Consider the following 14017-nt stretch of genomic DNA (forward strand, 5'->3'; position numbering starts at 1 on the left):
AATGCATGCTTTTCAACCGTTCGCTGCCCTCACCTGCCCGCCCGACAAGCATCACCACCCTGGACGGTTCCGACCTAGAATATGTGGACCACTACAAATACCTAGGTGTCTGGCTAGACTGTAAACTCTCCTTCCAGACTCATATTAAACATCTCCAATCCAAAATCAAATCTAGAATCGGCTTTCTATTTCGCAACAAAGCCTCGTTCACTCACGCCGCCAAACTTACCCTAGTAAAACTGACTATCCTACCGATCCTCGACTTCGGTGATGTCATCTACAAAATAGCTTCCAATACTCTACTCAGCAAACTGGATGCAGTCGATCACAGTGCCATCCGTTTTGTTACCAAATCACCTTATACCACCCACCACTGCGATCTGTATGCTCTAGTCTGCTGGCCCTCGCTACATATTCGTCACCAGACCCACTGGCTCCAGGTCATCTATAAGTCTATGCTTGGTAAAGCTCCACCTTATCTCAGTTCACTGGTCACGATAACAACACTCATCCGTAGCACACGTTCCAGCAGGTATATCTCACTGATCATCCCCAAAGCCAACACTTCATTTGGCCGCCTTTCATTCCAGTTCTCTGCTGCCAGTGACTGGAACGAATTGCAAAAATCGTTGAAGTTGGAGACTTTTATTTCCCTCACCAACTTTAAACATCAGCTATCTGAGCAGCTAACCGATCGCTGCAGCTGTACATAGCCCATCTGTACATTGCCCACCCTATCTACCTACCTCATCCCCATACTGTTTTTATTTTATTTACTTTTCTGCTCTTTTTGCACACCAGTATCTCTACATGCACATCTTCATATGCTCATTTATCACTCCAGTGTTAATCTGCTAAATTGTAATTATTTGCTCCTATGGCCTATTTATTGCCTACCTCCTCATGCCTTTTGCACACACTGTATATAGACTTTCTTTTTTCTACTGTATCATTGACTTGTTTATTGTGTTATTGGCTTGTTTGTTTACTCCATGTGTAACTCTGTGTTGTTGTCTGTGTCACACTGTTTTGCTTTATCTTGGCCAGGTCGCAGTTGTAAATGAGAACTTGTTCTCAACTTGCCTACCTGGTTAAATAAAGGTGAAATAAATAAAATAAAATAAAATAAATAAATAAGCACTTCTACAATGGGCAAATATGAATGGAAGATTTCATTCAAATCAAAAGGGGTGCTGTCAAAAAAAGTGATTCAAATCAAATGGATTTACCTCAGGGCAAGGGGGCATTTGCCACACCACTTTTTAATCGTGTGTAGCAGTGCCACACCACTTTTAAATCGTGTGTAGCAGTGCCACACCACTTGTTTTTTAGACCGATTTGCCACATGATTTGACACCTCGCGCACAATTTCTCTGTCCTTCACATGAGACTTCTGGCTGCAGGCTCTTAAGGTGTCTTGACCATTCAGATTCACGTAAATTCAGGTCGTGTGGGTCGGGCACAAAGCTCAAGGCGTTATCTCCACTTTCCTTTGGTATTTATTTAGCAAGCGTGATAACACATCACTCCCGACAGACACAAGCAAAAACTCTTCCATAAATGTAGCAGCCTATACACCTAAGCATTAGTCAATAGTTGACATAGACTGTGACTTAATGTTTTATTAGACCTACAGTTGCAGGGATACAAACCTACATAAAGCATGCTTAGCCCTGTGAGTTGTATTGTCCAATCATGTTTCTTTCTCTGTGTCTGTATATAGGAAACCCCCTAGTCCTTTAAAATATAATTCATATGAACAAGTAGAAGTTTGCTACAGTTTGACAGGGTTTTCATTCTCCCCAAGGCCAGGAGTTTGTCCAGGAGTTTTTTAAAACTATTTGACCTGATTAGAAAAACTCTGGGCCCATCATAGCCCATATTAAAAAGTTTTACAACAGGTAGTTGACGTCATACTGTATAAGGTCCAGAGTTTTACCTGGTTAGGTTACCAGATCAGCAAAAACTACCGGCCCCAGAATTGTTTCTGTTGTCACACCACTCTGGGACCTGTGGTGCCACCATTGATTTACCCTAATGTAAAGAGCAAGTGGGACCCAGTCTTGACAATTTAAACAGGGTGCTCACAGTATGACATGACACAGGCCCCACTCAAAAGACAAATAGCCTCTCAGATGCTCTTCTGTTGTTTGTGTGGATGCTCTATCATGGCAGTCATGGTCAGGGGCCAGGATCTTAGCATGCCGCCTCATACAACACTGTCAGACAACTAGCAGAGAAACAGCCATAAGTCAAACATAATGATCAACATAAGCAGAACAAAACCATTTAAAACTGTTGTTGTGTTTTTAAATCCCCATCTGCGTTTACATTTCCCTTGTTGAGTCAACTAATGACCTTATTTCAACTTTTCCTGTTTTCTTTAATAGCACAATTATAAGGACAGAATAGCACCTGACCTGTGAATGCACAGAATACATATTTAAATGCTCAATGTTTAGCCAAATTGAATTACATATTACATTTGAAGTCGGAAGTTTACACACACCTTAGCCAAACACATTTAAACTCAGTTTTTCACAATTCCTGACATTTAATCATAGTAAAAATGCCCTGTCTTAGGTCAGTTAGGATCACCACTTTATTTTAAGAACGTGAAATGTCAGAATAATAGTATAGAGAATGACTTAATTCAGCTTTTATTTCTTTCATCACATTCCCAGTGGGTCAGAAGTTTACATACACTCAATTAGCATTTGGTAGCATTGCCTTTAAATTGTTTAACTTGGGTCATAATTCGGGTAGCCTTCCACAAGCTTCCCACAATAAGTTGGGTGAATTTTGGCCCATTCCTCTTGACAGAGCTGGTATAACTGAGTCAGGTTTGTAGGCTTCCTTGCTCGCACATGCTTTTTCAGTTCTGCCCACAAATCTTCTGTGGGATTAAGGTCAGGGCTTTGTGATGGCCACTCCAATGCCTTGACTTTGTTGTCCTTAAAACCTTTTAGGGCTAGGCACCTTTTTTCTAAATATCTGCCTGACTGACGTGCCCAAAGTAAACTGCCTGTTGCTCAGGCCCTGAAGCCAGGATATGCATATAATTGGTACCATTGGAAAGAAAACACTTTGACGTTTGTAGAAATGTTAAAATAATGTAGGAGAGATTATAACACAATAGATATGGTAGGAGAAAATCCAAAGAAAAACCAACCGGAAATTATTTTTTTTGAGAGACCATCCTCTTACAATGGAAAGTATAGGGGCATACTTAATTCTAGCTCCCAGGATGCAAAGAAGGACAAATCAGAGGAAGATTTTCAAAAAGTAAGTGAATATTGAATCGCTATTTGTAAATTTATGAAACCTATGCCGGTGGAAAAATATTTGATGTGGGGCGCCGTCCTCAAACAATCGCATGGCATGCTTTCGCTGTAATGGCTACTGTAAATTGGACAGTGCAGTTAGAGTAACAATAATTTAAGCTTTCAACCGATATAAGACACTTGTATGTACCTAAATGTTTAATATCCATAATTTTTATGATTATTTATTTGAACTGTGCGTCCTCCTGTTTCACCGGAAGTTGTCCCACTAGCAGGACGGCAATTTTGCCACAACTTTGGAAGTATGCCTGGGGTCATTGTCCATTTGGAAGACCCATTTGCGACCGAGCTTTAACTTCCTGACTGATGTCTTGAGATGTTTCTTCAATATATCCACATCATTTTCCTCCCTAATGATGCCATCTATTTTGTGAAGTGCACCAGTCCCTCATGCAGCAAAGCACCCCCACAACATGATGCTGCCACCCCCGTGCTTCACGGTTCGGATGGTGTTTTTCGACTTGCAAGCATCCCCCTTTTTCCTCCAAATATAACGATGGTCATTATGGCCAAACAGTTCTATTTTTGTTTCATCAGACCAGAGGACATTTCTCCAAAAAGTACAATCTTTGTCCCCATGTGCAGTTGCAACCCGTAGTCTGGCTTTTTTATAGCGGTTTTTGAGCAGTGGCTTCTTCCTTGCTGAGCGGCCTTTCAGGTTATGTTGATATAGGACTCGTTTTACTGTGGATATAGATACTTTTGTACCTGTTTCCTCCAGCATCTTCACAAGGTCCTTTGCTGTTGTTCTGGGATTGATTTGCACTATTCGCACTAAAGTACGTTCATCTCTAGGAGACAGAATGAGTCTCCTTCCTGAGCGGAATGACGACTGTGTGGTCCCATGGTGTTTATACTTGCGTACTATTGTTTGTACACATGAACGTGTTACCTTCAGGCATTTGGAAATTGCTCCCAAGGATGAACCAGACTTGTGGAGGTCCCATATTTTTTTTCATAATGTTCTGAGGTCTTGGCTGATTTATTTTGACGTTCCTATGATGTCAAGCAAAGAGGCACTGAGTTTGAAGGTAGGCCTTGAAATACATCCACAGGTACACCTCCAATTGACTCAAATTATGTCAATTAGCCTATCAGAAGCTTCTAAAGTCATGACATCATTTTCTGGAATTTTCCAAGCTGTTTAAAGGCACAGTCAACTTAGTGTATGTAAACTTCTGACCCACTGGAATTGTGATACAGTAAATTATAAGTGAAATAATCTGTCTGTAAACAATTGTTTTAAAAATGACTTGTATCATGCACAAAGTAGATGTCCTAAACGACTTGCCAAAACTATAGTTTGTTAACAAGACATTTGTGGAGTGATTGAAAAACGAGTTTTAATAACTCCAACCTAAGTGTATGTAAAACTTCCAACTTCAACTGTATATACCCCATCAAATCCTTGGAAAATGGGGACATGTACGCAGGTCTTTTAATGGAAAATCTGACTTTGTCACAGTAGATTTAACTCCCAGGTATTAAGGAAGACACTGGAGGCAAAGTCAAAGATGTTGCCGGCATAATTATATTGCTGTGTAATGAGCATTTTAAAGTCTTTAAAGTATTGTTCGTATTGCCAGTTTTCCTGATGGCAAAGTTATATACAGTGTAATGAGGACATGTATTGCATATGGAACCAGTGAAACATAGAATTTTAAATGTGGAATAGATATCTGAAAATAAACCATTGGGCTTCCTATTAAAGCAGTGGTTGAGCAGGAGTTAACTCTTGAAATTACCCTTAGTTGGCAGTAAAAGGCAAATATTTCAATCTAACTGTTCTGTAATGGTTTATGTATATTCTCATTAATGTAGCTCTATAGTACTTCATTGCTTTATGAGTACAATTATGTCCTGAGTGCCTAGACTCTGGGAGAGAGAGTACAGTACTATTCAAAGAGTGACATATTATTGGAGAATCTGAGGATTGTGATGAACTCTGGTGTTGGTAAAATAGGGCCTTGACTTGAACAGTCGTATATGGGAAGAAGTGCTGCTGGAGGCAAGCAGGTTCCTGTGCAGAAGTTGTGATATTACTTACAGTAGAAGATGGTGGTACACAGATCCAATTGGCAATATTTACAAATAATAAAAAATATACATTTACAAACTTCTCAAAAATATTTAAATGCAAAACAAAATACCTTGGAGCAGACAAACCTGTCTACTTCCTTGAGACTCAGGTTGGGTATACCAGGCTCACGTCAGCCTCCCTTCACATTTACCGAACATACTCTGTCGATGAAGATCAAAACAGGCGCTTATAATCACAAGCCCCTTCCTGGGAGAAACCACTGTCAAAGTTACAATTAATCGCTTAACTGGTAATCAATGTAAAAGGCATGTTCCAAGTATACGAAATGTTAAGTGGCAGGTAGCCTAGTGGTTAGAGCGTTGGGTCAGTAACTGAACGGTTGCTTGATCGAATCCCTTAGCTGACAAGGTACAAATCTGTCGTTCTGCCCCTGAACCTGGCAGTTAACCCACTGTTCCTAGGCCGTCATTGTAAATAAGAATTTGTTCTTAACTGACTTGCCAAATTAAATAAAAAGAACACCTGCTCTTTCCATGATATAGACTGACCAGGTGAAAGCTATGATCTCTTATTGATGTCACTCGTTACATCCACTTCAATCAGTTCAATCAGTGTAGATGAAGGGGAGGAGACAGATAAAATAATGAATTTTAAGCCTTGAAACAATTGAGACATGGATTGTGTATGTGTGCCATTCACAGGGTGATTTTTGTGCCTTTGACCGGGGTATGGTAGTAGGTGCCAGGCGCACCGGTTTGTGTCAAGAACTGCAATGCTGCTGGGTTTTCACACTCAACAGTTTCCTGTGTGTATCAAGAATGGTACACCACCCAAAGGACATCCAGCCAACTTGACACAACTGTGGGAAGCATTGGAGTCAACATGGGCCAGCATCCCTGTGGAACGCTTTCAACACCTTGTAGAGTTCATGACCCGACGAATTGAGGCTTTTCTGAAGGCAAAAGGCCCGGGTGCAACTGAGTATTAGGGATGTGTTCCTCATTTTTGGTATTGTCTGTGTATAATAATAAGCAGACATGATCTTAATCAGAATCCGTTCACAAAGGAAACACCATTTTATTCACAATTCACAGTCGATGCATAATAGTGACATCCAGGTAGTTCACGTACTGTAGCCTAGAACGTTATACAGGAACAGGACATTAGAAACAGACGAGACTCTCCAAGAACTATCAGAAAAGAAAATACACTTGATAGATAGAGTCTTGCAAATGTTCATGTGTATGTAGTTTAACTTGGGAAAACAACATCTAACATGTTCAATGCAAAAACAAAACGCTCTCATTTGGCAGGAGAGCGCACTATGGAGAGATGTGCCTAGTGTGTCTTGGGCACAATATGCACCACTGTAGACACATGTCATATGGAATCAGGGAAACATATTTCAATTTTAATGTGAAAATAGATCATGAAAATAAATCATTTGTGCTTCATAAAATAGAGGTTGTGCAGGAAATGACTCTTTAGTCCAGACACTGGGAGAGAGAGTAGGCCTACTATTCAAAGAGAGATTCTATTGTTGGAGAAGCTGAGGATGGTGATTTAACACTGGTATGACGCAGTGCAACAACTGAAGCAGTGGTCACAAGAAAATGAATAAGGGACTCCCGCTATTTTAAATACAGTAACTATGAGCTCATAGGATTCAAAGGTTCATAGACCCTCCCCTCTGGTCTACTCACCATCCCTGTGACTTGGCCCCACAGGGGGATAGACGGAGGTCACAGATGAGTAATGTCTTCTAGAGGCCTCCTCCAGCCCAGTCAATAGCACCAGTGTGAGAGCCTACATTGTGGTGTGGCCCAAATGAAGGATGACTGTGTCTCGGTGAATATGAAGTCCGGCAGGGAACTCTTTTAACATTTGGTACTCAGAAGCTGAGAGGTTAGATATGCAGTACAGGCCTGTAATAGCCTCTGTCTTTATGGGGTGATCTGTTATAGTCATCAATATAACATGCTCGTTATACCCTCTACCGCAATGTATGTGTGTGTGTTTCCTTGTAAATCTTGGTACAGGACAATATGTGTGCGCCTATATATGTTCATGTCAAACTGTGTGTGTGCGTGCGTGCGTACGCGCATGTGTGTGTGTCCCTCTGGTCTGTCTCTCTGTGATGAACCTGTTCACAGCAGGATCCCAAAGCAGACACTCCTTCTCATGCTATTAATGCCCCTGCAATCTGGCTCCCGTCATCCATAGTACTACTGTAGGACACACACACACACACTCAAACGCAAACTCACAAAGCTGAGAGGATATTACATGCAAGGGCAGGAGGAGCGGTGCATTGAAAAATGAAGAGCACATTTGACTGTCTTCTTTGCACTCTTGCAGCCTCTATAGTAAAACTTTATGTCCCTCTTCTCTCCCTGATGTTGCAGTGCCTACACCGAGCCTTTCCCAGTGCACCATACTCCAGCAGGGCTCTCAGCTGAGGAGGACCATGGACGTACCTCAGAGGAGGAGGAGGGAGGAGTGCAGCATGGCTACGACAGACAGGTGAGACATCTAGCAGGAAAGACAATAGACTATGTCATTTTATGAACATGTATTAAGTCACAGGTTTCACAGATCTTCAAAGATTTGGGAATAAAACGGTTATGAGCAAATATTTCTAAGATGGATGACCTTTACTTGTATTATCCACCAAATAATATTTAACTTGGCTACCATATTCAATGATGTGTATCACTTTCTGTACGAACTCCAGGTTCCTCCTTCTTTCTATTCAATCAGCCATTTTATAGCAGCCCAGAGATGGACCCCACCCCATCCCTCTGCCACAATAATATCAGCCTGGCTCTGGCCACGTGACTCACACTTCCTTGTTTTATTTTTCATCAAAAGGAGAGAAATAGTTGAGCCAGTCCCAGGAACAGTTCTCTGGATGAAAGTGGGTTTTGGTCACATTCTAAGGAAGTGAGGATCGACATACTAGTACGGTTATATTTGTACGCGGTTCTGGTTTAGTAAAAAACTAGAAGAGTAAGACTAATGGCCATAATTCCCTAACATGTGTTCATGTTTATTTTAGGTCCTTGAGGTTTAGAGGCTAGTGATTACCCTCTAAATCAATGGGGAGCATTGTTGTCGCCACAGACACAGCCAGTCAGCCTCTCATACATAATGCATCTGAATTTAAACGTGTGTATTTGAAAAAGCTTTTTCATCTATGCTCCACACTAATGAAATAATCAGTCTTATTTTGACAGCAGGAAATCTGAAACAATCTGAATTTGCTTTTCCTCCATCTCCTGTTCCCCACGTACCTGTTGCTATTTCTGTTTCACAGGAATAAGTGCACACATAGAGCCTTTCAACATCAGCTCTGTTCATTCATGCTACTTTCCCTTTTGTCACGCAGATTGATGGGCGATCCAGAGCCTTCTACATCGCCAAAGAGCTGGTGGATTCTGAGAGACTGTGAGTATCTCTTTTAATGGATTCAAAATCCATCCCTGCTTTAGTCAGGCCATTCAGCCTCTCTCTTGTTCTCTCTCTTTCTCTCCTCTCTTCCCTCTCTGTCCTCTTCATCACTGTTTTCACAAATTCATTGAGCAGCATCCACAGTAACCCAAACTGACAGACAATTATGTTTAAACCATAAAGCATGAGAACCCGAGGATTATTGTGTGATAACTCCCGACTAAGGACTGTTCTCAGGCCCGAAGCGAAGCCGAGAGCCGGGTAACGGCAGTTAGGAGGGCCTTATTTATTTTATAAAATGGTTGCCAACATATAGTAAATGTGTTTTATTTCTTCCTTCCAACAGATGATATAGTCCAGGCAAAAGCCAATTGTTAATTCTGAAGTTGCTAACCAAACAGGCGGGTCGTTTATTCTATTATCATGTTTGACCAGTGATCTATCTTGGCACTCCCCCACCATTGTAAAATATATTTAGGAAACTATAGAAATGCATTTATTAATGTTTTTGCCACATTTATTATATTACAGACACCTTAATGCATACTTTTAAATTGTATTATGTGAGCTATACATACAAATATTTGTTTTTACTTAAAATGTAATTTTTTGAAAGTTCTAGTGTTACTGTCCCCACTACAACACCAAAATACTATATATATACATCATTGGCTTTGACCCAGTCTTTCATTCTATTCATTCCACTTTGTTATGCTAAACAAGTCATTGGCATGTAGCGAGCTACCAGAGGGTCAATGATGACGAGAGACAAGAAATTCAATCAATAATTATTTAATACATATAAATAGGAAACAAGAACTTCAGAAAATAATGATTTAATAAATATAAATAGGCAACAAGAACTTCAGAAAATAATGATTTAATAAATAATTTATAAATAGGCAACAACCAGTTGATTGTCGAGTCAATTCTACTGTATTATTGATTGTATGTTTTGTTTATTCCATGTGTAACGCTGTGTTGTTGTATGTGTCGAACTGCTTTGCTTTATCTTGGCCAAGTTGCAGTTGCAAATGAGAACTTGTTCTCAACTAGCCTACCTGATTAAATAAAGGTGAAATAAAAAATAAAAAAATAAGATAGCTATGGATGATAGCTGGGATAACATTGTTATGCTAGCCAACTAAAGCTAACACACAATCACATCAATCAGCTGAAGTGACAGCAAACTATGTGCATATTCATTTGTTTTACCTTTGTTTTTATTACCAATTCTTTGGATATATCCATTATAATGATCCTGATAAGTGAATTCGCCTGGATCAGAGAAGCTGTCAGTCTAGTGAGGTTCATATGCGTGCCACAGTGGAGAGTGCAAAAATCTATATAATAATACTTCATGTTGCACAGGTCGGATGGGCACACAGCAAGGCTTATATAACTCCCGCTGTACCAAACCAATTCATGTCTAGATGTTTTTAAGTTTATATTAAGTTTATGCATGCCTGGTTGGGCAGCGGGACAGTGGATGCGCATTGATACTTGAAATTTAATGGTAATCTTTTTACTATACTGAACAAAAATATAAATACAACATGCAACAATTTCAAGATTTTACTGAGTTAAAGGTCATATAAGGAAATCAGGTGGATGGATTATCTTGGCAAAGGAGAAATGCTCACTAAAAGGGATGTAAACAAATTTGTGCACATTTGAGAGACATTTCTGGGATCTTTTATTTCAGCTCATGAAACATGGAACCAACACTTTACATGTTGCGTTTATATTTTTGTTCGGTATATGTAAATCATGGGAAAGACTTTGTACCTTGTTCTTTTATATCTTGTTATAAGCTCCTACTATGTCTGAATGGATGTGTGAATGGGTTCCCATTCAAGCTGACAATACAATATCACTAACTCTCTCTTGTTGTTTTTCAGACATGTAAAGGCCCTCAAGCTCCTTCAAGAGGTAAGATAAACAAACTGATCAACATCACTGTCAGTGAACAGACTAGAATGAATTCTGGAAAAATCCCTCTGAATACTACAATTAAAGGTCCCAAAAGCCATTGATAACATCACTTCCTGTGTGTCTGCTCCTTGGTTTGTGGTGGTTTTCTCCAGCCGTCAGCCTGCACTGTGCTCAGGTTTATCAGTGTTGTTCCAGCTAAGTTAACTTCCTCGCCTTGACAACTTGTGCTCGTCAGCCCAGGGGTAGTCAGCCAGAGGATGACGCAGAAACGTACGCACCAGGCTTTGTTTTGGATGTCCTTGCACAAGCGCTCAGGCACAACCAAATTCGTTGACACCAGGGTACCTGACAAAGGTCAGGAATAGGTCAACCTTTTATTCAGCTATGCCTATTGTAACTTCACCTCTTCAATAAAAATGTTGGTACAAGATGGCAAGGGTATTGGTTCTTTGTACAAGTTGCCCTGGGCAGGAAATACAGCAGAAGGAGACATTTTGAATGAGGGCAGTGCAGTGAGGAGAACAAAGGGTTGAACTGTTGATTCCCAGAGGTCAGTGATGCATCAAACCCAGAAGTTGTCATTCCTCTCCAATATTCTGTTCTGCCTGTCAGAGTAAGTGTCCAGTCCAGATCCCATCAGGGTTGGCTGAAAGATGGACATATCCCAGTAAGGCACTGAAGCTCAACCTTCACATTTAGGATAGATTGAATGTGGTCCTCTGAATAATTAATTTGATCCCATTTTGTTCTCAGAAGAATGTTGTATGTAGAGCTGGTGTGTTGTTACTTGGATATTTGGAACCTGACAGGTTGAATCCAGGGAACCTCATCATTCATACTGGATACCCTTGAGCAAAGGCACAACCTGAATTAGTTAGTTAGGTATAGACCCATGATTTATGATTTGTTCATTTGAAAGCTGTAGTCTATGCAATTTGATCCAATTAAACAAGCTGAGTGATACATATACAGTACTCTCCACTCTAATGATCGTACTCTATATCATTATTATACTTGGTTTGTTATTTAGATACTATAGTGTAGACATAACGATATTTATGGGATTTTTTTGTTTCTTTGTTATGAGTCTTTCATGTGAAGATCAAATCAAATCAAATCAAATTTATTTTTATATAGCCCTTCGTACATCAGCTGATATTCTCAAAGTGCTGTACAGAAACCCAGCCTAAAACCCCAAACAGCAAGCAAAGCATGTGAAAGAGGCACGGTGGCTAGGAAAAACTCCCTAGGAAAAACTCCCTAGAAAGGCCAAAAACCTAGGAAGAAACCTAGAGAGGAACCAGGCTATGAGGGGTGGCCAGTCCTCTTCTGGCTGTGCAGGGTGGATATTATAACAGAACATGGTCAAAATGTTAAAATGTTCATAAATGACCAGCATGGTCAAATAATAATAATCATAGTAGTTGTCGAGGGTGCAACAAGCACGTCCGGTGAACAGGTCAGGGTTCCATAGCCGCAGGCAGAACAGTTGAAACTGGAGCAGCAGCACGGCCAGGTGGACTGGAGACAGCAAGGAGTCATCATACCAGGTAGTCCTGAGGCATGGTCCTAGGGCTCAGGTCCTCCGAGAGAAAGACAGAAAGAGAGAAAGAGAGAATTAGAGAGAGCATATTTAAATTCACACAGGACACCGGATAAGACAAGAGAAATACTCCAGATGTAACAGACTGACCCTAGCCCCCCGACACATAAACTACTGCAGCATAAATACTGGAGGCTGAGACAGGAGGGATCAGAAGACACTGTGGCCCCATCCGATGATACCCCCGGACAGGGCCAAACAGGCAGGATATAACCCCACCCACTTTGCCAAAGCACAGCCCCCACACCACTAGAGGGATGTCTCCAACCACCAACTTACCGTCCTAAGACAAGGCCGAGTATAGCCCACAACGATCTCCGCCATGGCACAACCCAAGGGGGGGGGGGGGGGGGGGGCGCCAACCCAGATCATGAGCATTCTTATTTTCTTTATGTTTTTTCATTTATTCTTAATCCTGCACACTTCCCATGTTTTTGAATACTGAACGCAGGTAGTTTAACCTTGGGTTTTTACCTTCACAATAATGTTATTATTTCAGCTACTTGTCCCTCATACCCAGAGCCGCCTCTTCCTATAGGCAGACTACGCACTGCGTGTGGGGTCCTGTGGCAGCTAGGGGGCCCCTGACCAAATAAACTCAACTTACTGTTGAGTTAGAAAACCAGAATACACAAAGTGTAATTTTGAAATTTGGTAGTGTATTGGCAGGTCTCCTCTTTTTATGTCAGTCACTGACAGTCGCTCAATTATCTCATTTCAGATTAACATTTTTTGATTGCTAAATAAGGTAGTCTAGCCAGCTGCTAAACCTTGTAGGCCTAATTATCACCAAATTACCCACTAAGCACACATGGCATTTGCCCGGGGGCCCTGACCTCCACAGGGCTGCCATTGATTTTGTTAGTCACTCTCACATAGATATCATTGTACCCGGCTCTACAAGGGGGCAAAAGGGGGCTTAGTCCCCACGGTTGAAATGTGTGCCCACTCCGTTTTAATTTTATGTTCCAATATAAAAATAGAAAATGTATTACTCAGCTTGTTTAATTGGTATTTTACTGCAGCTCTTTAATTACTTGTTACTTTTATTTCTTATCCATATTTTTTTTAACTGCATTGTTGGTTCGGGGCTTGTGAGTAAGCATATCACTGTAAGGTCTACTACACCTGTTGTATTCGGCGCAAATTATTTATTTTTTTATTTGAAAAATGTCTGAGTGACAGGTTGGCATAAAATCTGTATCTGGGCTGTATCAGCACAATGGACAGAATTCTCTGTGATGTGGGTAGGGGGGCTATGGAATGCCACTGGGGTGCAGGGTTTCCGTTAGATGCTAATTGCCGGCTTTTGGCCGATAAAATAAATGAAATGCCGATAAATAAAATTGTTGCCGGCCAAATTGTCGGGGGATGCCCGGCTGTTGAGGAGAGAGAGAAAGTGAGAGAGGAGCCTTGGCCTGTGCAAGTTTTAAATGTACACAATACCTGTTATGTTTAATATATATATTTTAAATGTGTTTTCCTTCTTTTTATTTTCCCTTGACCCTGCCACCCCTCCCCTAATTGGAGTAAACTAATTAAATATATTTTCCTTCTTTATTATTTTCTCCAAACAGAGATCCTTACCTTTGCCTCAATTTGGCAGTCACTTCCATATTATCATGGCATTTGTAGTTCTTATGA

The 14017-nt window shown here is 40.7% G+C and overlaps 1 protein-coding gene across 4 annotated transcripts in view; it reads left to right on the forward strand.

The window, feature by feature from the left end:
- The window catches only part of LOC106565828 (FYVE, RhoGEF and PH domain-containing protein 5), a 60995-nt gene that overhangs the window by 12370 nt on the left and 34608 nt on the right, over positions 1 to 14017 (forward strand). For all 4 annotated transcript variants that reach the window (XM_014133395.3, XM_014133397.3, XM_014133396.3 and 1 more), the window contains exons 3-5: positions 7791 to 7908; positions 8774 to 8832; positions 10737 to 10767. In XM_014133395.3, the coding sequence (XP_013988870.3) occupies positions 7791 to 7908; positions 8774 to 8832; positions 10737 to 10767 (208 nt within the window). The remainder of the gene's footprint in view (positions 1 to 7790; positions 7909 to 8773; positions 8833 to 10736; positions 10768 to 14017) is intronic.

Source organism: Salmo salar, chromosome 12 (genome assembly GCF_965601325.2).
Source record: "Salmo salar chromosome 12, fSalSal1, whole genome shotgun sequence".
In the NCBI taxonomy this organism is placed as follows: Eukaryota; Metazoa; Chordata; class Actinopteri; order Salmoniformes; family Salmonidae; genus Salmo; species Salmo salar.